The 24438-nt window shown below is 37.5% G+C and overlaps 2 protein-coding genes across 3 annotated transcripts in view; one reads left to right on the top strand and one right to left on the bottom strand.

Moving 5' to 3' along the window:
- The window catches only part of NRBF2 (nuclear receptor binding factor 2), a 1206382-nt gene that overhangs the window by 284037 nt on the left and 897907 nt on the right, over positions 1-24438 (top strand). The gene's annotated exons all lie outside the window — the stretch shown is intronic.
- The window catches only part of RTKN2 (rhotekin 2), a 79698-nt gene that overhangs the window by 51181 nt on the left and 4079 nt on the right, over positions 1-24438 (bottom strand). The window contains exon 2 of one of the 2 annotated variants that reach the window (XM_050803041.1): positions 22273-22469. In XM_050803041.1, the coding sequence (XP_050658998.1) occupies positions 22273-22469 (197 nt within the window). Of the gene's footprint in view, positions 1-22272; positions 22470-24438 lie in introns of those variants that run through there. The other variant, XM_050803042.1, reaches the window with a different exon arrangement.

Here is a 24438-nt window from a genome sequence, read left to right as displayed (position 1 = left end):
TACTCATTGTTTATTTCAAAATAAAGTTTCATTGAATCATAAATTTTAAAGAGTGAAGTTCAACATTTTATATTAGTTTGTCATGTCAGAGAAGATTATCTTGCTTATTACTTAAGTTCAATTCAACAGTTCAATCGAACAGTTTATTATCTATTTTAGTGAAATAATATACTGAAAGGCCCACTAGAAATCAAACACAAATCTCAATTTCTTCGAACTTGTACAAGAAATACAATACAAACATAATTGGTTGGCATTTGAAAGTAATATTTCTAAAAATGCCTATATGAGCAACGCATAATATAAATTCTTAAAATACTTATTTTAGTGAAAAAGCACAAGGAAGCTCAAATATAGTGAGTAACTTAAGTATTATGGAATAGGTCATAGATTATGCTAAAGTTGAGATCCATTAGGTATTATTAAATTGGATTAAATTTGAGGCTTTGGCAGGCAAACGAAATTCTGAAATACTAGAACTACCAAAAGCAAACTTGCTGAATATTTACCAAGAAAAATTTCCCCCTTCCAAACTATTCAACTACCTGGCAGAGTATAGCTTTCTCCCCTGCAATTATAAATTATTTGCATAGGCATTTCCAGGACTGGTGAGTAAACTTATTATACACAAATATTGTCAAACTATAATATAAATTCAATTAACCATATAATCTTAGAAAATTAAGTCTGTCTTTTAAAAAATGAGAGGAGAAAAACTGAAGTAATTCAGCCTTAATTTTCTGAAGCTTGAATTACTTTCAATTCAAATAACAAAACTGCTATTTAGGGTACTAAAATGTGATGTTTTTTCTAATTAATCCAAATTGACAATGAAATTGTTACACACTATCTGTCTAATAATGTGCTACTGTAGTTAATAGTTTAATATAAATACTTGTTCAAAAATCTGCAATATTAATGCTAATTCTGAATGCTAGAATTAGAGAGCCAGCCTGAGGAAACAGAAAATAAGCACAAAATTACCAAAACAAAGCACAGCTAGATAATAGTGTACCTTATTCATACGAACCCAGTCTAGAGCATTATTTTGGTTGAGATTTGTAAATGCTAACTTAAAAGATAGAGATAAACATATAAAAGACAACTTAATTTGTATTACTTATATTTCTGCCTGTAGGTAAATAAAATGACCAAAAGAGGGTGCCAATCTGCCACATTGTTGCTCAAAAATCTGTATTAAAACTGACTAAGTAAATACAGATTATCCTATCTTATGCTGTTCCAAGTGGGAATTTAAAACAGCATTTCTTTGCCAAAATTAACAAGTTATAATAAGAAATAGCCCAATGATGAAAGCATTTTACATTTTCTTAATGAAGCACTAAAATAATTCTAAATGGGAGTCTATTATTTGAAAGCAGGTTATAAAATCCTTTACCTCTGATGCAAATAAGTAAAGATTAAGATACTCAGAAACATTTAGCATGAAATTTTAACGCATCCTAAAACTATGGTATAAAATTTATAGCTTCATAAATATCTTAAAAATAAAATCAGTAATGTCTTTAAATACAAGTATTATATAGAACTAAGAGTACACAATTTTCACTTCCAACCTATACTTTTCTTTTTTGAGTTATAGTACCTGAGCAATGAACAAAAAAACTGGAGGATGAGAGAGTAGTATAACAATCATACAAAACTCACAAAATTATTTTGGCACAATTAAAAATCACAATTATGTTGAATGACACACATAATTAAGTGCTATAAATGACACTGATTAGTATTGTTTTTACAAAGCCAAATAAAGCATTTCAGAAGTAAGTCAAGAGATGAACCGGGTTGAGAAGGGGTTGCGGGGTGCGGGGCGGTGCGGGTGGTGGGAAGGGCACAGACTGGAGGATATTGCTGAAATATAAGCTCCGTGTGTACTTTTTTGTGTGGGGGGGGGTTGGGGTGTCTATTTTGTTCAGTGCTCTATCACCAGTGCCTGGTACTCAGCTCAGTACATTCTAAAGAACTCAATGAATGTTTAGGGACTGTTAAATGAAATAAGGATATGGTCATTTTGATGGAGCAGGCAGTAGACATGGATACTTAGCATTGGATTTTACTCATTATTAACTAATTATATAAGTGGGTTGCTATTAACCTTTTAGCCTCAGCATCTTTATTTGTAAAATGGGGAAAAGATTCACTATCTCACAGAGCTACTAAATGAATATTTTAAATGTATCCTATGTCATTCTTTAAAATGTTACACACATACAAGGATTACTTTCTGAGTATTTATATTTTTGGCCTCAGTATTTAGGTTGGGGCTCACATAGAAGAGGCAGTAACCCAGTAGTTAAAGTGATCAGAGAATGACTTACCAGTTCCTGTAAAACAGGAGTAACCATCTAAATCAGATTTATTTCACACATTCTACAAAAGCCTTCAGATCAACAAGGAAAGCAAATAAAATGACCTACAGTCAACACCAACAGCATAACTAAAAAACAGAGACTTCTACGAATTTTAATTTACAGTAAATGGGGAAACTAACATCTGAAACCGTCAAAACCAGCTTGTAGAGGCCTTGCATATAAGAGTGCGGTGGGCATTGCAAACCACAAGCAATATCAACCTTAGGATTTCCCCTAGAAGAAGAGTGAATGGGTCTAAGACCTAGTGGGTACCACAGTACTGGTTCCTGGAGAGGTGAAAGAAAGGGCTCCAAAAGTACTTTGGTTCAAAAGTTAAGTCTTGTGAGCAACACAAGAATGAGAGAGGTGTCCTTTGGAGCCTTGGCTACGAAGAAAAAGGAAGAAAGTAGATGAAGTTTAAAATCCCAAGAAACACATTAGTATCAAAGAACAGAAAATTAACCAACCAGCATCCCAAAAGACATCATTTATTAAGGAAACTACTCTTCACAGTTCCAATAATAAAAAACATCCTTGAACTAAGAAACCAAATACAGTATTCTCCCCTTAGCCATGGTTTTGCTTTACATGGTTTCAGTTATCCAGAGTAAACTGCAGTCTGAAAATATTAAATGAAAAATTCCAGAGATAAATAATTCATAAGTTTGGCCAGACGCGGTGGCTCAAGCCTGTAATCCCAGCACTTTGGGAGGCCGAGGCGGGCGGATCACAAGGTCAGGAGATCGAGACCACAGTGAAACCCCGTCTCTACTAAAAATACAAAAAATTAGCCGTGCGCGGTGGCGGGCGCCTGTAGTCCCAGCTACTCAGGAGGCTGAGGCAGGAGAATGGCGGGAACCCGGGAGGCGGAGCTTGCAGTGAGCCGAGATCGCGCCACTGCACTCCAGCCTGGGCAACAGCGTGAGACTCCGTCTCAAAAAAAAAAAAAAATAATAATAATAATAATAATTCATAAGTTTTATTATTTTTATTTATTTATTTTTGAGACAGGGTCTCACTCTGTTGCCCAGGTTGGAGTGCAGTAGCGTAATCTCAGCTCACTGCAACCTCCACCTCCCGGATTCAAGCAATCCTGCCACCTCAGCCTCCTGAGTAGCTGGGACTACAGGCACACGCCACCATGCCCAGCTAATGTTAATGTTATTTGGTAGAGACAGGGTTTTACGATGTTGCCCAAGCTGGTCTCAAACGCCTGGGCTCAAGTGATCCACCAACCTCGGCCTCCCAAAGGGCTGGGATTACAATCATGAGCCACCGTGCCTGGCCTAACAATTCATAAATTTTAAACTGCATACCATTCTGAGTACTGTAATGAAATCTCATGCTGCCCTATGGGATGTGAATCATGCCTTTGTCCAGTGTATCCATGCTGTATACATCACCTGCTCATTAGTCACTTAGCTGCCGTCTAGATTATCAGACTAACTCTCAAGGTATCACAGTGCTTGTGCACAAGGTTCATAGTAGCCTAATGCTATACCACAATGCCTATGACATTCATCTCATTTAAACTCATCACAAAAGCAATTTATCATCTCACATCATCACAAAAAGGGTAAATGAGATATTCTGAGAGAACACATTTGCATAGCTTTTATTATAGTATATTGTTATAAGTGTTCTATTTTATTATTAGTTATTGTTGTTCATCTCGTACTGTGCCTAATCTACAAATTAAACTATCATAGGTATGTATGTGTAGGAAAAAAACATAATGTACATAGGGCTTAGTATTATCTGTGGTTTCAGGAATCCAGGAAGGATGATAGAACATACCCCTTAAGGATAAGGGGTCCTGACTCCTGACTCCTAATCACTTGGCTCAGAAAAATCCTACATATTTCCTTAGGGACAAAAATGGACTCCAATTACCCATAGAAAGCTACTATAAATAAAAGTAGATAATCAAAACTCTTCATTTGATTAAAATACTCTACCAACTCCACCTCCAACAAATATAAAAAGTAACAAAAACTGTTAACACAATACTCCAAAATGAATTAAGTGCATTTATACAAATTATTGCAAATATGAAAGAAACCAGGAACCTAAAATCCAAAATTTGAGACTAGGAAAGAAAAAACAACAGGCAGATATGCAAAGAGAGGAGAGAATGAGAGGAAAGAACAAGCAGAGAAACTGGAAAAATAAAATCATTTCTGAAATGAACATTAAAATGTAAGGTGTCCAAGGATAAATATATAGAAGCAAAAGTACACAAAGGGACATAGTAAATGGGAATGAAAAGAACCAAAAGAACAAAAATGAAATACGGTATTAAAAAAGATCAGAAAGTGATAGACATAGAGGACAGGCAAAGAAGATCCAACTTATATGTAATCAGAATTCTTAAACAGGAAAAACAAAATAATGAGATAGGAAGAATATTTCTGTATAATTCAGAAAGACGTTCTGAAAACAAAAAAGAACAATCCACATATCAAGAGTCCCAAAATGTGCCAAATGGTCAGCCTTACACACATTCCAGTAAAATAATCAGACTTTAAGATAAAGAAAAGTACTTTCAGTCTCCAGGCAAAAAGTCAAACTCATTTACAAAGGAAAGAAAATGAAAGATTAGATTTCTCAATAACAAGACAACAATGGAGCAAAGTCTTCACAAAACTCAAGGAAAGAATGTGTTGGCTAAGGAATTTATAACTGGCAAACTGACCCTAAAAGTAGAAACACTAAAAAAAAAAACACTTTAAACATGCAAGAAAGTGAAGAAAACTGTACTCATGTGGAAGAATCTTCTAGCTGATGAGCTTCTTCCAAAAGAGATGATTTTGGAAAGTACAACGGAAGAACAAGAAGTGAAAATTATACCTACTTGAGTGCATATCAAAGACTAAAACAAAGGTGAAGATACGACTATAAGATTACTATGTAAATATTATCCATTCCACCAAAGTAGAAAAAACACAACTTGAAAAAAAGTGGAGTAGGGGGAAATACAATAAGCTCACTGATCTTGACACAGATAGTAACTGGAAAAAAAAGATATTACTTAAAACAAAAAATCAAAATAGCAAAAGCCTGTGTTAGGCCATTCTTGCATTGCTACAAAGAAATACCTAAGGCTGGGTAACTTAAGAAGAGGTTTAGTTGGCTCGTGGAACTAAGGGCAATATATATAAAAAACTTACAAGAACTAAGGGCATTATATAGTTATCAGTATATAAAGTTTTTTATATAAAACTATAGTAACTACTATGACTTATAAAATGCTTCCAAAATTTAAGAAAAACAAAGGAAACAGACCACATAGTAAAAGACTGTAATTATAATATCCACAGTTAACATAATATAAAAGAATACTATAGTAGCTGAAATCAGATATATTAGTTATATCAGCAAATATAAAACGTCTTAATTTTCCCATTAAAAGGATTTCCAGATTGGCTCATAATATAAAACCCAACTCTAGGATGAATACAAGAAACAAGTCTTCAAAGGTGAGTCAGAAAGGCTAAAAATAAAGAGATGGACAAAGATATATGAAACAAATACAAATAAGAAAATAGATGATGTGATTTTGTTACCAGGCAATGTAAAATTCAGGTTCAAAAACACTACCTGAGACAACAACAGAAGGACACTTTATAATGCAAAAGGCTGCAACTAACAATGAATATACCACAAGTACCGAATGTACCAAATGTTACAAAGCATCTTCCTAAAGCACAATGTACAGAAGATACAAGGATGAAGACAATTAAGCCTTAACAATAAAAAATCTTAAGCTATCTGTTTCAGTATAAGACAGTTCAACTGGTCAAAAAAATAAGGAAGGTTACAGAAAAGCTAATGTAGTCATTAACACAGATCTTTCAAACACCTTTGACTAACGTTACACTCTTATAAAAAGAAATGTAACTTCAAAAGCCAATGCAACACTCGTGAAAACAGACCATATTAAGTCATAAAGAAAACCTCAAGATGTTCCATAAAGTAGAAAAAATAAAAATTTATTTGATTAAAAAGCAATTTTAATCAATTAAAATTCCTCTTTTGGTAATGGCAGAGTAGCTCATGCTGGAGAAATCTTCCCACAGAAAACAACAAAAAATTTAAAAAACATCTACCTGAAGTGACTGGCAAGCAACCAAAACTATACAGAAATTTGAAAAGAGTCAACACTGGAAAAAGTGATACAGTGGAAAAAAAAATAATTGACACATGATGAATCTCAAAAGCATTATGTTGAAAGAAAGAAACCTCCACTGTATAGTTCTATTTATACTAAGTTCCAGAACAGGCAAAATTAACCTACAGTGGAAAAAAAAGTCAGAATAGTGGCTGGTTCTTGGGGTGGGAACTGTGGCAAGAGCTACTAATTGGAAACTGGGAAGGAGCACACGGAAACACTATCTATCCAAAAAATGTAATTAATTCAAAGAGAAAAAAAGCAAACAGAAACAAATAAGTCCGTTTATGATTTAATAAGAAGACCATAAGAAAAAGTTCATTGATACGGTTTGGCTCTGTGTCCCACCCTAATCTCATGTTGAACTGTAATCCCCAGTGTTGGGGAAGAGACCTGGTGGGAGGTGATTAGATCATGGGGGCGGATTTCCCTCTTGCTATTCTCGTGATAGTGAGTTCTCATGAGATCTGGTTGTTTAAAAGTGTGTAGCATTTCCCCATTAGTTCACTTGCTCTCCTGTCGCCATGTGAAGGAAGTGCTTGTTTCCCCTTCAACCTTTTGCCGTGATTGTAAGTTTCCTGAGGCCTCCAAGCCATGCTTCCTGCATAGCCTGCAGAACTGTGAGTCAATTAAACCTCTCCTTTTCTTAAATTACCCAATCTCAGGTAGTCCTTTATAGCATTGTGAGAACAAAGTAATATAATCAAGTAATTTTTGAATACTCTCTACCCTATATCTACAGGGATGTACATACATGTGTACATATACATATACACACACAAAGAACTGCAAAGAACTTATTTTAAATTGTGTCATAAAGAAATAAAATAGATTAGGCTGAACATGGTGGCTCATGCCTGTAATCCCAGTGTTTTGGGAGGTTGAGGTGGGAGGATTGCTTGAGGCCAGGAGTTCAAGATAAGCCTGGGCAACATAGCAAGACCCTGTCTCTACAAAATAAATAAATAAGCAAGCTGAGAGACAAAAAATAAATTAGCTGGGTAGGGTGGCATGAACCTCTAGTTCTAGGTACTTGGGAGGCTGAGGCAGGAAGATCACTGGAACCCAGAAGTTTCAGGCTAGAGCAAGCTATCATTGTGTCACTGCACTCTGGCCTGGGAGACACAGTGAGACCCTATCTCTAAAAAAATTAAAAAATAAAATAAAATAAAATAGATTGACAGAGGGATAAAACAAATATTAATTGTAGAACCTCAGTGGTAGGTATATGGGTATTCACTGTATAATTCTTTCATCTTTTCTGTATGTTGGAAAATTTTCATAATTTCTGTATGTTAAAAAAAGAATTGTAAGGAAATCTTGAACTTGCCTAGGTAGGTTTATGGTCAGTAATAATATTGGTACTGTAATCACAAACCTATAAACATTGATATAAACTCATGATTTTTTCATCTCTTTCATCACTAGGTCCACTGAAGAGGCAGTGATACCCCAGTAAGCATGAGCAGTGATACCCCAGTAAGCATGAGCATACCCAGGGCCCAGGGTTTGCATTCAAAATACGATTCACCATTAAAGGGAGCCAGGTGTCAGAAAAATGGCTGACTCTAGGCATGGGACAGGGAAAATATAAAGCAAGAATGGATCGTCTTTTAGTGTCAGGAAGCAAGAGATTCTTAGTGACTATAAACGATAAAACATTGAATAAAAATCCAGGAATGGAGAGACTAAAGAGAGGAATGTTCTTTATAGAAGAATATCAGCCAGGATCCGTGCCAAGATGGCCGAATAGGAACAGCTCCAGCCTCCAGCTCCCAGCGTGAGCGACACAGAAGACGGGTGATTTCTGCATTTCCAACTGAGGTACTGGGTTCATCTCACTGGGGTGTGTTGGACAGTGGGGGCAGGACAGTGGGTGCAGCCCAACAAGCAAGAGCCGAAGCAAGGCGAGGCATCACCTCACCTGGGAAGCGCAAGGGGGAAGGGAATTCCCTATCCTAGCCAAGGTAAACCGTGACACACACCACCAGGAAAATCGTGTCACTCCCACCCTAATACTGCGCTTTTCCAAGGGTCTTAGCAAATGGCACACCAGGAGATTATATCCCGTGCCTGGCTTGGAGGGTCCCACACCCACAGAGCCTCCCTCATTGCTAGCACAGCAGTCTGAGATCTAACTGCAAGGTGGCAGTGAGGCTGAGGGAGGGGCGCCCGCCATTGCTGAGGCTTAAGTACATAAACAAATTGGCCAGGAAGCTCTAACTGGGTAGAGCCCACCAAAGCTCAAGAAGGCCTGCCTGCCTCTATAGACTCCACCTCTGGGGACAGGGCATAGCCAAACAAAAGACAGCAGAAACCTCTGCAGATTTAAATGTCGCTGTCTGACAGCTTTGAAGACAGTAGTGGTTTTCCCAGCACGGAGTTTGAGATCTGAGAACGGACAGATTGTCTGCTCAATTGGGTCCCTGACTCCCAAGTAGCCTAACTGGGAGACATCCCCCACTAGGGGCAGACTGACACCTCACACCTCACACGGCCAGGTACACCTCTGAGACGAAGCTTCCAGAGGAACGATCAGACAGCAACATTTGCTGTTCGGCAATATTCACTCTTCTGCAGCCTCCGCTGCTGCTACCTAGGCAAATAGGGTCAAGCAAAGTCCAGCAGACCCGCAGCTGAGGGTCTGGACTGTTAGAAGGAAAAATAACAAACAGAAAGGACATTCACACCAAAATCCCATCTGTACATCACCATCATCAAAGACCAAAGGTAGATAAAACCACAAAGATGGGGAAAAAGCAGTACAGAAAAGCTGGAAATTCTAAAAATCAGAGTGCCTCTCCCCCTCCAAAGGAATGCAGCTCCTCGCCAGCAACAGAACAAAGCTGGATGGAGAATGACTTCGACGAGTTGAGAGAAGACTTCAGACAATCAAACTTCTCTGAGCTAAAGGAGGAATTACGAACCCAGCACAAAGAAACTAAAAACCTTGAAAAAAGATTTGACGAATGGCTAACTAGAATAATCAATGCAGAGAAGTCCATAAACGAACTGATAAAGATGAAAACCATGACACAAGAACTACGTGACAAATGCACAAGCTTCAGTAACCGACTCGATCAACTGGAAGAAAGGGTATCAGTGACTGAAGATCAAACGAATGAAATGAAGCGAGAAGAGAAGTTTAGAGAAAAAAGAGTGAAAAGAAATGAACAAAGTCTCCAAGAAATATGAGACTATGTGAAAAGACCAAATCTACGTCTGACTGGTGACGTCTGAAAGTGACAGGGAGAATGGAACCAAGTTGGAAAACACTCTGCAGGATATTATCCGGGAGAACTTTCCCAACCTAGCAAGGCAGGCCAACATTCAAATTCAGGAAATACAGAGAACGCCACAAAGATATTTCTTGAGAAGAGCAACTCCAAGACACATAATTGTCAGATTCACCAAAGGTGAAATGAAGGAAAAAATGTTAAGGGCAGCCAGAGAGAAAGGTCGGGTTACCCACAAAGGGAAGCCCATCAGACTAACAGCAGATCTCTCGGCAGAAACTCTACAAGCCAGAAGAGAGTGGGGGCCAATATTCAACATTTAAAGAAAAGAATTTTCAACCCAGAATTTCATATCCAGCCAAACTAAGTTTCATAAGTGAAAGAGAAATAAAATCCTTTACAGACAAGCAAATGCTGAGAGATTTTGTCACCACCAGGCCTGCCCTACAAGAGATCCTGAAGGAAGCACTAAACATGGAAAGGAACAACTGGTACCAGCCACTGCAAAAGCATGCCAAAATGTAAAGACCATCAATGCTAGGAAGAAACTGCATCAACTAGTGAGCAAAATAACATCACAATGACAGGATCAAGTTCACACATAACAATATTAACCTTAAATGTAAATGGGCTAAATGCTCCAATTAAAAGACACAGGCTGGCAAATTGGACAAAGAGTCAAGACCCATCAGTGTGCTGTATTCAGGAGACCCATCTCATGTGCAGAGACACACATAGGCTCAAAATATAGGGATGGAGGAAGATCTACCAAGCAAATGGAAAACAAAAAAAGGCAGGGGTTGCAATCCTAGTCTCTGATAAAACAGACTTTAAACCAACAAAGATCAAAAGAGACAAAGAAGGCCATTACATAATGGTAAAGGAATCAATTCAACGAGAAGAGCTAACTATCCTAAATATATATGCACTCAATACAGGAGCACCTAGATTCATAAAGGAAGTCCTTAGAGACTTACAAAGAGACTTAGACTCCCACACAATAATAATGGGAGACTTTAACACCCCACTGTCAACATTAGACAGATCAACAAGACAGAAAGTTAACAAGAATATCCAGGAATTGAACTCAACTCTGCACCAAGCGGACCTAATAGACATCTACAGAACTCTCCACCCCAAATCAACAGAATATACATTCTTCTCAGCACCACATCACACTTATTCCAAAATTGACCACATAGTTGGAAGTAAAGAACTCCTCAGCAAATGCAAAAGAACAGAAATTATAACAAACTGTCTCTCAGACCACAGTGCAATCAAACCAGAACTCAGGATTAAGAAACTCACTCAAAACCGCTCAACTACGTGGAAACTGAACAACCTGTTCCTGAATGACTACTGGGTATATAACAAAATGAAGGCAGAAATAAAGATGTTCTTTGAAACCAATGAGAACAAAGATACAACATACCAGAATCTCTGGGACACATTTAAAGCAGTATGTAGAGGGAAATTTATAGCACTGAATGCCCACAAGAGAAAGCAGGAAAGATCTAAAATTGACACCCTAACATCACACTCCAAAAAACTAGAGAAGCAAGAGCAAACACATTCAAAAACTAGCAGAAGGCAAGAAATAACTAAGATCAGAGCAGAACTGAAGGAGATAGAGACACAAAAAACCCTTCAAAAAAAAAAAAAAAAAAAAAAAAAAAAATCAATGAATCCAGGAGCTGTTTTTTTTTTTTTAAAGATCAACAAAATAGATAGACTGCTAGCAAGACTAATAAAGAAGAGAGAAGACTCAAACAGATGCAATAAAAAATGATAAAGGGGATATCACCACTGACCCCACAAAAATACAAACTACCATCAGAGAATACTATACACACCTCTATGCAAATAAACTAGAAAACCTAGAAGAAATGGATAAATTCCTGGACACAAACACCCTCCCAAGACTAAACCACGAAGAAGTTGAATCCCTGAACAGACCAATAACAGACTCTGAAATTGAGGCAATAATTAATAGCCTACCAACCAAAAAAAGTCCAGGACCAGACGCATTCACAGCCGAATTCTACCAGAGGTACAAGGAGCAGCTGGTACCATTCCTTCTGAAACTATTCCAAGCAATAGAAAAAGAGGGAATCCTCCCTAACTCATTTTATGAGACCAACATCATCCTGATACCAAAGCCTGGCAAAGACACAACAAAGAAAGAATTTTAGACCAATATCCCTGATGAACATCAATGCAAAAATCCTCAATAAAATACTGGCAAACCGAATCCAACAGCACATCGAAAAGTTTATGCACCATGATCAAGTGGGTCTCACCCCTGGGATGCAAGGCTGGTTCAACATATGCAAATCAATAAACATAATCCAGCATATAAACAGAACCAAAGACAAAAATCACATGATTATCTCAATAGATACAGAAAAGGCCTTTGACAAAGTTCAACAGCCCTTCATGATAAAAGCTCTCAATAAATTCGGTATTGATGGAACATATCTCAAAATAATAAGAGCTATTTATGAAAAACCCACAGCCAATATCATACTGAATGGGCAAAAACTGGAAGCATTCCCCTTGAAAACTGGCACAAGACAGGGATGCCCTCTCTCACCACTCCTATTCAACATAGTGTTGGAAGTTCTGGCCAGGGCCATCAGGCAGGAGAAAGAAATAAAGGGTGTTCAATTAGGAAAAGAGGAAGTCAAATTGTCCCTGTTTGCAGATAACATGATCGTATATTTAGAAAACCCCATTGTCTCGGCCCAAAATCTCCTTAAGCTGATAAGCAACTTCAGCAAAGTCTCAGGATACAAAATCAATGTGCGAAAGTCACTAGCATTCTTACACACCAATAACAGACAGAGAGCCAAATCATGAGTGAACTCCCATTCACAATTGCTTCAAAGAGAATAAAATACCTAGGAATTCAACCTACAAGGGATGTGAAGGACCTCTTCAAGGAGAACTACAAACCACTCACTGCTCAATGAAATAAAAGAGGACACAAACAAATGGAAGAACATTCCAAGCTCATGGATAAGAAGAATCAATATCGTGAAAATGGCCATACTGCCCAAGGTAATTTGTAGATTCAATGCCATCCCCATTAAGCTATATGGAACCAAAAAAGAGCCCACATTGCCAAGACAGTCCTAAGTCAAAAGAACAAAGCTGGAGGCATCACGCTACCTGACTTCAAACTATACTACAAGGCTACAGTAACCAAAACAGCATGGTACTAGTACCAAAACAGAGATATACACCAATGGAACAGAACAGAGCCCTCAGAAATAATACCACACATCTACAACCATCTGATCTTTGACAAACCTGACAAAAACAAGAAATGGGGAAAGGATTCCCTATTTAATAAATGGTGCTGGGAAAACTGGCTAGCCATATGTAGAAAGTTAAAACTGGATCCCTTCCTTACACCTTATACAAAAATTAATTCAAGATGGATTAAAGACCTAAAACCATAAAAACCCTAGAAGAAAACCTAGGCAATACCATTCAGGACATAGGCATGGGCAAGGACTTCATATCTAAAACACCAAAAGCAATGGCAACAAAAGGCAAAATTGACAAATGGGATCTAATTAAACTAAAGAGTCTGCACAGCAAAAGAAACTACCATCAGAGTGAACAGGCAACCTACAAAATGGGAGATCATTTTTGCAATCTACTCATCTGACAAAGGGCTAATATCCAGAACATACAAAGAGCTCAAACAAATTTACAAGAAAAAAACAACCCCATCAAAAAGTGGGCAAAGGATATGAACAGACACTTCTAAAAAGAAGACATTTATGCAGCCAACAGACACATGAAAAAATGCTCATCATCACTAGCCATAAGAGAAACGCAAATCAAAACCACAACGAGATACCATCTCACACCAGTTAGAATGGCGATCATTAAAAAGTCAGGAAACAACAGGTGCTGGAGAGGATGTGGAGAAATAGGAACACTTTCACACTGTTGGTGGGACTGTAAACTAGTTGAACCATTGTGGAAAACAGTGTGGCGATTCCTCAAGGATCTAGAACTAGAAATACCATTTGACCCAGTCATCCAATTACTGGGTATATACCCAAAGGATTATAAATAATGCTGCTCTAAAGACACATGCACATGTATGTTTATTGCTGCACTATTCACAATAGCAAAGACTTGCAACCGGCCGGGCGCGGTGGCTCAAGCCTGTAATCCCAGCACTTTGGGAGGCCGAGATGGGCGGATCACGAGGTCAGGAGATGGAGACCATCCTGGCTAACGCAGTGAAACCCGTCTCTACTAAAAAATACAAAAAACTAGGTGGGCGAGGTGGCGGGCGCCTGTAGTCCCAGCTACTTGGGAGGCTGAGGCAGGAGAATGGTGTAAACCCAGGAGGCGGAGCTTGCAGTGAGCTGAGATCTGGCCACTGCACTCCAGCCTGGGCGACAGAGTGAGACTCCGTCTCAAAAAAAAAAAAAAAAAAAAAAAGACTTGCAACCAACCCAAATGTCCATCAATGACAGACTGGATTAAGAAAATGTGGCACATATACACCTTAGTTCCTGTCCTTAGTAGGGACATGGATGTAGCTGGAAACCATCATTCTCGGCAAACTATTGCAAGAACAGAAAACGAAACACCACATGTTCTCACTCAGGTGGGAATTGAACAATGAGAACACTTGGACACAGGAAGGGGAACATCACACACCAGGGCTTGTTGTGAGGTGGGGGGAGGGGGGAGGGACAGCATTAGGAGATACACCTAATGTAAATGATGAGTTAATGGGTGCAGCACACCAACATGGCACATGTATACATATGTAACAAACCTGCACGTTGTTCACATGTACCCTAGAATTCAAGTATAATAATAATTAAAAAAAAAGAATATCAGCCAATAAATATAGAAGGAATACTAGAATTAGATAATCACTGTTTCACAAACCCCATTATAAATATAATTGATTTAGGCAAGAATCATAAATGGATGATAAAGCCATTAAGTTAAAGCTCACTGGGTAACAGAATAGTCACCCAGTTCCAACACCCCACAGATTACTTACGGACTGCAAAGGGAAAACCATTTTATCATGAAGAAGAAAGCTGGCAACTGCCATCTAAAGCAAGGGTTCAAACTCAACATTAGCTGGTGGTAAGACCAGATATCCTATTGCATCAATTGTGAGCATATAATGGTCCCCAGCCTCACCTAGAAAAAAATGTTTAACTTGAGTCTGATAAAGCCTTTAGACTCAATGTCCATCTATGGCAAAAACAGAGAATATAAGAAAAGGTTCAACGATACCTCAAGGAAACAACCAGGCAAATGCAGAATGCAGGATATTTTAAAGGCTAAAAAAAACTAGGTTTTTTTTTTTTTTTTTTTTTTTTTTTTGAGACAGGGTCTTGCTCTGATGCCCAGGCTGGAGTGCAGTGGCATGATTGTCGCTCACTGCAATCTCAAGCTTCTGGAGGCAAGTGATCCTCCTGCCTCAGCCTCTTGGGTAGCTGAGATCACAGGCACACATCACCACTCCTGGCTAACTTTTCTGTATTTTTTTGCAGAAACAAGGTCTTACGTTGCCCAGGCTGGTCTTGAACTCCTGGGCTACAGCCATCCTCCCACCTCAGCCTCCCAAAGTGCTGGGATTACGGGCGTGAGCCACCATTCCTGGCCGAGACTCTCAAAGTATAAATGACAAGAGGTTTTTAGAAATAGGCAGAGTAATTAAAAGAAACTGAAGAGATATAACCAAGTGTACTGCACAGATCTTGACTGAATTCTGGTTTGGGGAAAAAAAAAGATAAACAGTTTTCTTCTGACAACTTGGTAAAATTGAATATGGACTAGATATTAGATTATTATTATGAATTACTAATACTTTATATATAATATTTTGATTATGTAGAAGAATGTTATTTTTAAAAGATTCATGCCAAATTATTATGGTGTGTGTGCCATGTTGTCTGCAACTTATTTTTAAATGGTTCAACAACAAAAAAGAAAAATGTGTGCATGTATACACACGCTTGTATGTGTATTTGTGTGTGTGTGTGTGTGTAGAAAAAATGGTAGAGGAGATGAAGGTGAATATATATAGCAAACTATTAACTGGACAACCTAGGAGGAGAATACACATGATGTTGATTGTACTATTCTTATAATTTTTATGTATGCAAATTTCATACAAAAAGTTGATTAAAAATCAAACATAGTTGGGAATAAATGATAATCTGGAACATGATAAGCAGACACTTGGACCAACAAATGACAGTAAGAACCTAAGAACATAAAATAAGGTGACAAAAAAAGAGTAACTGGTATATAATTAACTCCTATTAAATTCTAAGCCCTATTTGCTCATCATACACATTAAGGGGATACAGGGCAAAACTTTATTTATGAAGCATACATTAAATTGTTCTTAAGTAAGTACACAACGCTGTTGGTGTTCTGGGGGATATAAGATAGAAAGAAGGAGAGAACCAAGAGTTGCCTCAGCTATGAGTTCCCTCTAAGCTCCAGGCACCAAATCCTCACAATAATCCTGTGAAATTAGTGGTGATATCCTCTCTGTTTCACTGACAAGAAGAATCATTGTCCCTGTTTCCAAAAGCTTATAATTTATGAAAACATATGTTGATTATAAATAGCTCTATTAGAATGTAGTATGTTCTAGTGAGGTATTCATGATTTGGATGGTACTAAAAGTAAAAGGAGGTAAATAGTCATCGTTTGGGTCCTTACCATGCACATAAAGGAATAATTACTTTCCGAATAGAATTATCAAGGAAACTTTGAGGCAGGTATGGTGTCCCAGAACAAATGGGTTTCATCAAGTGGGAATGGAAAATATGGTACTTCAGGGTAAGCAAATGCACTGGAGATAAGAAAATCCAAGAACTGTTTTTGGGATACGATCAAGCATTTGACTGCAATACATTTGTAAAGCAGAAATTGAAAGATAAGAGTGCAAGTAGTTTGGGATCAGACCCCAAAGATTCTGGCATGCCTATTTCAGTAAACGGAAAGTAATAGCTATTTTTTGAGAAGTAGACTGAAATAAATCGTCTTTTAAGTAGCCATATCCAGCCACAGCATGCAGAAAGAAAGGTACAATGATAGTTTACTAGTCAAAAGTCCAGCAAATTAACAGACTGCTGTAACCAAGCCACGATACTCTCTAAATTGAGGCAGTAAGCAACCTATGTACCTCATCCTAACGACCTACTGCCTACCCAATCCAGAAAGGTTTTTACATCCTGACTCCACTGGGAACCATACAGAAGCCTGGATATTTTGGCTTATTCAAGCATAAAGAACAGGCAGTGTACTAGGTGTTTCATACCCAAACACAATTTAGAACAAAGTTTTTGTTATATTATTAGAACAGTATGGTAATAGAACATTTCACCAGTTGTCAATATTCTCAGGATTGTGTGGTTTTAAAAAAACAACAAATGATGTTACTGATTTCTCAACTGTGGTTCCTCATCTAAAGCACAGAGTAACCATTTATTGAATTTTTCCAAGGGTAGTACAAAAGTAGCACTATTCTATATGCAGAAGTTAAGTCAATGTATACAATGGAGTTCTTGGGACATTAGGACTTAATTCTTTCCTGGAACCCCAGTTTTAAAAGCCTCTAGAATGAAGTAAGATTATTTGACTTTTTAAATAATTTCATTAGATTGAGAAGTAACTGAAAAGTTCTTGCAGAATGATTATGTACAGAGAGCACCTTGAGTGAAGATCTATTAGAAAAGCCCTAAAGAAACCCACACACAGTTTTGATTTCCTCATTTTTCTAACAAAAGGTTACTTCTTTATAAGATCATTTCTATGTCTGCCTATTCTTAAATATTTTCCCTAAAAACTGGTTATTTCAATTATTTACTCTCACCACCTTTTTTAATACCCTGCTGCCAAATAACCTTCCCCAAATACCAGTTTTTATCATACCCCTTCCTTGCTTAAAATGATAAAGGAAGGCCGGGCGCCGTGGCTCAAGCCTGTAATCCCAGCACTTTGGGAAGCCGAGACGGGCGGATCACGAGGTCAGGAGATTGAGACCATCCTGGCTAACACGGTGAAACCCCGTCTCTACTAAAAAATACAAAAAAACTAGCCAAGGGAGGTGGTGGGCGCCTGTAGTCCCAGCTACTAGCGAGGCTGAGGCAGGAGAATGGCGTAAACCCGGGAGGCAGAGCTTGCAGTGAGCTGAGATCTGGCCACTGCACTCCAGCCTGGGCGACAGAGCCAGACTCTGTCTCAAAAAAAAAAAAAAAAAAAAAAAAAAAAGATAAGGGATAAGCCGGGCATGGTGGCTCACGCCTGTAATCCCAGCACTTTGAGAGGCCGAGGTAGGCGGATCATGAGGTCAGGAGATCCAGACCACAGTGAAACCCCTTCTCTACTAAAAATTAAAAAAAAATTAGCCGGGCGCGGTGGCGGGCGCCTGTAGTCCCAGCTACTCGGGAGGCTGAGGCAGGAGAATGGCGTGAACCCAGGAGGCGGAGCTTGTAGTGAGCCAAGATCGCGCCACTGCACTCCAGCCTGGGCAACAGAGCGAGACTCCATCTCAAAAAAAAAAGATAAAGGATAACAGGATATAGAATATTCAAGATTTTTTTAAATTCCAGAACTCAATAATTAAGAAAAACAATGTTTTTACATGATGAAGAAATATACATATGTATATATAACATAAAAGATATTTTCATGGGTAAGCAAATATATATAAAGCCCTGTAATAGCTCACCATGGCAGCTTGGAGCAATAGTTAAAAAAAAAAAAAGTACAGGTTCTTTTTCGGAAGGAGTGGGAGACAGAGGTGCATGGGATTTTAAGTCACCTGGATTCATGACCTAGCCACAAAAGCCCTGTGTATCCTTAAAGAGTTACAGCCTTTAAAAGAGGTTTATATCTGATACGGTTTGGCTGTCTCCCCACCCAAATCTCATCTTGAATTGCAGGTCCCATAATCCCCATGCGTCATGGGAGGGACCATTAGGAGGTAACTGAATCACTGGGGGGCAGGTTTTTCCTGTGCTGTTCTCATGATAGTAAGTCTCACAAGATCTGATGGTTTTATAAAGGCCCAATTGCCCTGCACACGCTCTCTTGCCTGTTGCCATGTAAGACGTGACTTTGCTCCTCCTCCGCCTTCTGCCATGACTGTGAGGCCTCCCCAGCCATGTGGAACCATGAGTGCATTAAACCTCTTTTTCTTTATAAATTACCCAGTCTCGGGTATGTCTGCATTAACAATGTGAAAATGAACTAATACACTATCTTTCTCCATTTTTAATGTGATATTTGTGAACATCTTACACAATGCCTGGCACCTGGAAAGGCTGTTAATTAATACCAAATAACTTCCTAGCATTCCGGGCTTTCTTGGATCTTTCTTGGATCTTCCTTTTCATCTTTGCCTTGATCTTCAGACTCAACACAACAGATCTTTTCACTGCTCTTGAATAATTCATACTGATTTTTCAATGTAAATTTTTATTTTGCTATTTCTTTTTGAGACAGAATCTCACTCTTTTGAGCTGGCTGGAGTGCTGTGGTGCACTTACTGCTCACTCTAGCCTTGATATCCCACACTTGAGCAATCCTCCTGCCTCAGCCTCTCGAGTAGCTGGGAGTACAGGCACACGCCACCATGCCTGGCTAATTTTTGTATTTTTTGTAGAGACAGGTTTTTGCCACGTTACCCAAGCTGATCTCAAACTCCTGAGCTCAAGCAATCTGATCACCTTGGCCTCCCAAAGTGTTGGGATTACAGGCATGAGCCACTTCGCCTGGCCTATTTTGCTATTTTTCTTGGAATGCTGCCTTCCTCCTGCTCACCTACCTGGATTCTATCCATCCTTCACAATCCAGAAGATCCAAACCCAATTGTTCTATTAGATATTCCTCAATTCCACCACTTCACAATTACTTGATTCTTCTTTGAAAAAGTCTAGATTTAGTATCTATAATTATTTTTTGACAGTTTATCATAAAATTTAGAGAAGGTAGACTAGTGTTCTCATTACAATGCTATTAATTTTAACTCTGGCAGCAATATAAAACTGAGCATTTTTCCACCTTAAGGACTGACCAAACTAAGAAATAGACTGCTGAGTCTGTAAAGGCAAAATATTTGCTGAATATACAATATTGTCATATTTTGACAAACTGCTTTTTTAAATATAGACACCTTAGCACAGTGCTTAATAAGTGTTCTGCAAGTAGTAGATATTCAGTAAATATCTGCATAATTTACATAACTTTCTTCAAGGAACTAAATCATTAATCTTCAAGTCATTTTTGTGATAACAAAGCAAGTATAATTTCTAGTTACATCTGATCAGTGACCTCAGGTTATATCTTCATATACAAAATGAAGCAATAAACAAAGAATACATATAGAATATACAAGATTTTTTTTAAACTCCAGCAATAATAATTAAGAGAAAACTGTTTATACATGGATGAACAAATATATATGTGTGTGTATAGTGACAAAGATATTTTCATTGATCACAGATATATTAAAAGAAACTGAAAATCAAACACATTTCCAGTTAGGGGTCCTAATTTTTCCCCATCACTGCTATATAGATTGAACAGGCATTAGGCTTATTTAATATTTTTTTATAAATCAGCAACTTCAGAAAAGCCACACTGCCAAATTTAAGAAATGGTCAATTCATAACTCATTAATACTTAAAGAGCATTAAATATGGAGGCAGATATGGTCCCAAAAATAATATTCCAGATATTGTGATGATGACATAATATAATGTTTAGTCCCATACTTTCTAAAATCAGGGCTTCTCAAACTTTTCCACTGAAATTTCCCTTCTCGACAAAATATCCTAATAAAAAGGCTGAGAGGGAAGATATATCCCCAGGTATAAGAAAGCAGAACCTCAAAATACTCCACTATTCTAAACTTCTCATGCTTAATCTTAAAAATTCATGCTCTAAGAAGACATGCTATATTTATTCTATAACTTTGCATCATGTACTCTCAGTGCTACATGTTACCAACTTTGAGAAGCGCTGACTTAAATCAATGTATGTCTATCTGAAAAATATTTTCCTACATTATGATAATGGAACGATTTCATTGTATAATGCTGGGGGCACACAACAATGAAAACTGACATTTGTTGAGTACTAAGTATGTAAAAGGCATTACATTAGGTTTTGGAATATATAAAATCTCAATTTTCAAAATGTAAATATCATGCCCACTGTAAGGAAGGAACTGAGAGGCACAAGGAGATTAAAATAGCTATCCCAGCGGGGCGCAGTGGCTCATGCCTGTAATCCCATCACTTTGGGAGGCCGAGGCGGGCGAATCATGAGGTCAGGAGATTGAGACCATCCTGGCTAACATGGTGAAACCCCATCTCTACTAAAAATACAAAAAAATTAACCAGGTGTAGTGGCACACGCCTTTAGTCCCTGCTACTCGGGAGGCTGAGGCAGGAGAATCGCTTGAACCCGGGAGGCGGAGGTTGTAGTGAGCCGAGATCGCGCCACTGCACTCCAGTCTGGGCGACAAGAGTGGGACTCCATCTTAAAAAAAAAGGCTATCCCATGGCAATATAGCTAATACGGTTGGATACTTTGTATCCGGGTCTCTTTTACATCACATCCTCATCAAAATTTTATTTTTACAGAAATCTCAAGACTCTGGTGTTTTTAACTTACTTTTCAAGAATTTAATGATGCTATGCTCAGCTCAACAATCACTATTGTCTAACAAGAAATTCTTCCCTTGTGTCAGAGCTGTAAATCAACAAAAGGGAATGTAAGACTGTTTTTATTTAAAATACACCAATATCCAGCCACTAAACTGAACCAATTTTTAGGTTCAAGTAAGATTTGGCATTGTAAATAAGATAGGATATAAATTTCATATACAAATCATCGATCTATCTAAAAGAGCAGCATGAGATGATAGAACACATGACCAGAAGTTATTAATACTTAGCAAATCTTCACTCTCATTAGCTTTCATCACTTGTTGCATGAATGTCCTTGAGGTTTTTTGCCTCTCTGGGACTTACATTCACCATATCAAGAAGTTCCTTTCCATTCATAAGGTTTTATCTCTTCATAATTTTGCTGCTCACTCATCTCAGTTTCTATACTTGAGTTTCCATGTCTCACAGCTAGTACCTTTTTATTAACATATTTCTAAGAAATTAATTTTCTTACTCTACATTTCTATCCATATTGGTCCTTTCTTCTTAAAATGCTCCCTCAGTCATAGCTTCTGAATAATTTTCATTTTATAACTACATATTGAACACAACAGCCCAATAAAAGCTGCTAAGTTCACTCTGAGTTCTATCAGCAAACTGTTTATGACGTTAGCTACTACTTCAGTGTATTTGCTTTTTTAAACAGTTTGGTGATTTGACATGTGTACTTAAGCTTAAATTATACTGTTTTAAATTTACATATTTAAGTACATTAAAAGTCACAGGTAAACTATGTTACTAACCATCTTCCAGTCTGATTTGCAATCTGTTCTTCCAATTTCTGTAGCTCTGATGTATAGGCCATTATTCGAGCATTGCACACCATGAGATTCTTAACTGCATGTAAAACCTGATCTTTCTGAGTGCTCAGAGAAAGGAGTTTCCATATTCCTTCTCGCATTCGAATTTCTAAGTCTATTTTTTCTTGAATGCTGCAGTCCTAAAAAAAAAAAAAAAAAAAAAAAAAATGCATCTTTAAAATATAGCAAAAATCCAAAATTACATTTTAACCCATAATAGATGCAAAATGTACTAGATATCATAATTGTATACCATATTGAGAAAGAAACAAAGTTTTAATATAAATATATGTAGTGTAAAAATAGCTATTTTAAAGTGCTCTTTGCAATTCTTAACTTCTTGCTTCATTAGGAAATCTTTACAATCTAAAGAAACTGAATAAACAGAACATAAACAAAGGTGACAAACATTATGTGTTCCTATAACTATATGAAGTTTAATAGTGTCTCTCCAAACTTTATGTCCACCCAGTGCCTCAGAATGTAGCCTTATTTGGATAGAGGGTTTTGCAGATGTAATTAGGTAAGATGAGGACATACTGGATTAGAGTAAGTCCTAAATCTAATGACTAGTGTCCTTAAAGAAAGGTTGCATGAAGACACAGTCACATACAGAGAGAATGACATATGAAGACAGAGACTAATACGTCTATAAGTCAAAAAAATACCAAGGATTGATGGCAGTAATCAGAAGCTGGAAAAGGCAAGAAGAGAATTCTTTCCTACGGCCTTCAGAGGAGCGTGACCCTGCCAATTCCTTGATTTCAGACATCTGGCCTCCATAAGTTTGAGAATAAATTTTTCTTGTTTTCAGTCACTTAGTCTTGGTCATTTGTTATAGCAGCCTTAGAAAACATACAATAACTAACGTGAACAATATATCACACATATATATTATATAAATTGTATTAAGAAATGGCAATGTGGTTGATGACAGTGAATTAACCAAGACAAACATTCTGAAAAAGCAGATACTGAGTAAAGGAGCCAACATTTAGTAGCAGGGAGGAAACAGGCTATTTGTAATAGTAGGCAGTGTAAACACAATCTCAGAAGCAAGAGAGCGAAAGCATTGTACATAGAAAATGTCAGAAGCCTTAGCTATCCGGAACAGAGCTTTATAATATAATTCTGGACATACCATTTATTTTAGTTTTAGGGTTCACCATGAAACTACTAAATAGTTTATTTCTGAAAGTCTTTTATTCCATATAATTATCTTTTAATGGCCTGATTCTACATACAAGTTTCACATGCAACATTAAAATTCTACACACTGAATGTACAGTTCTGATTTAATTTACAATGACTTTATAAAAATTATAAATCAAAGGTACTCTTTATTGTATCACAAACATGTAATGATGTTTCTAGTATGTCTATTTCTTAAAGATAAAGTGATCACCCTAGTTTCTATGGTAAACAAAATAAAGACTATAATTTACCTTCTGATTGGATCAAAATGTAAATTTAAAAATGTAAATGAAATCTAGTAACAAAAGGTCTAGACAACCTTTTCAAAAAGAAAAGATGAAAGTTAGGAGAGCTAACAGTCTTTGAAGACTACCCCAAAAGACAAACTGCAGATGATTTAACTTGACTATCCAAATCAATCAACTGTACTATTTACACACAGAAAACAGATCTGTTTAATTACCTCCTGTAATTACATCATGTAATCACCACATAAAAACCTTCTCATATAGTGTTGTAACTCAAAACTGGTGTACTATATAAATGTAGTCATTCGCTGGTTTTCCTTCGCTGCACATGACTGAATTTCAACAACTCCATTTCATCTTTTTATGAGTTAACCAGCCCCAAAGTAAATTCTTCTTTAATGTAATTAGCAATTAATTATAAGAATTATCTATGTGACCCATATGTCTATAGAAATAAACTCTGGCAGACTGACTATATTGGGGAGTGCACATAGGGAGCAACCTAAAGCTGGGATGAATAGTTTTACCCCACAACTCAAATATAAACAAATACCATCTGGTGCCACTAAATTCTATTTTGGTTTTAAATGCTGCAATGAGACAGGCAGTTGAACTAGCACAGTGGTTCTCAAAGCTGGCTGCATATTCAAACCATCTGAGGCAGAGA

This window comes from Macaca thibetana, chromosome 9, assembly GCF_024542745.1.
Source record: "Macaca thibetana thibetana isolate TM-01 chromosome 9, ASM2454274v1, whole genome shotgun sequence".
Lineage (NCBI taxonomy): Eukaryota > Metazoa > Chordata > Mammalia > Primates > Cercopithecidae > Macaca > Macaca thibetana.
Note: the sequence above shows the minus strand (reverse complement) of the source record. Positions and strands in the feature narration are given on the sequence as shown.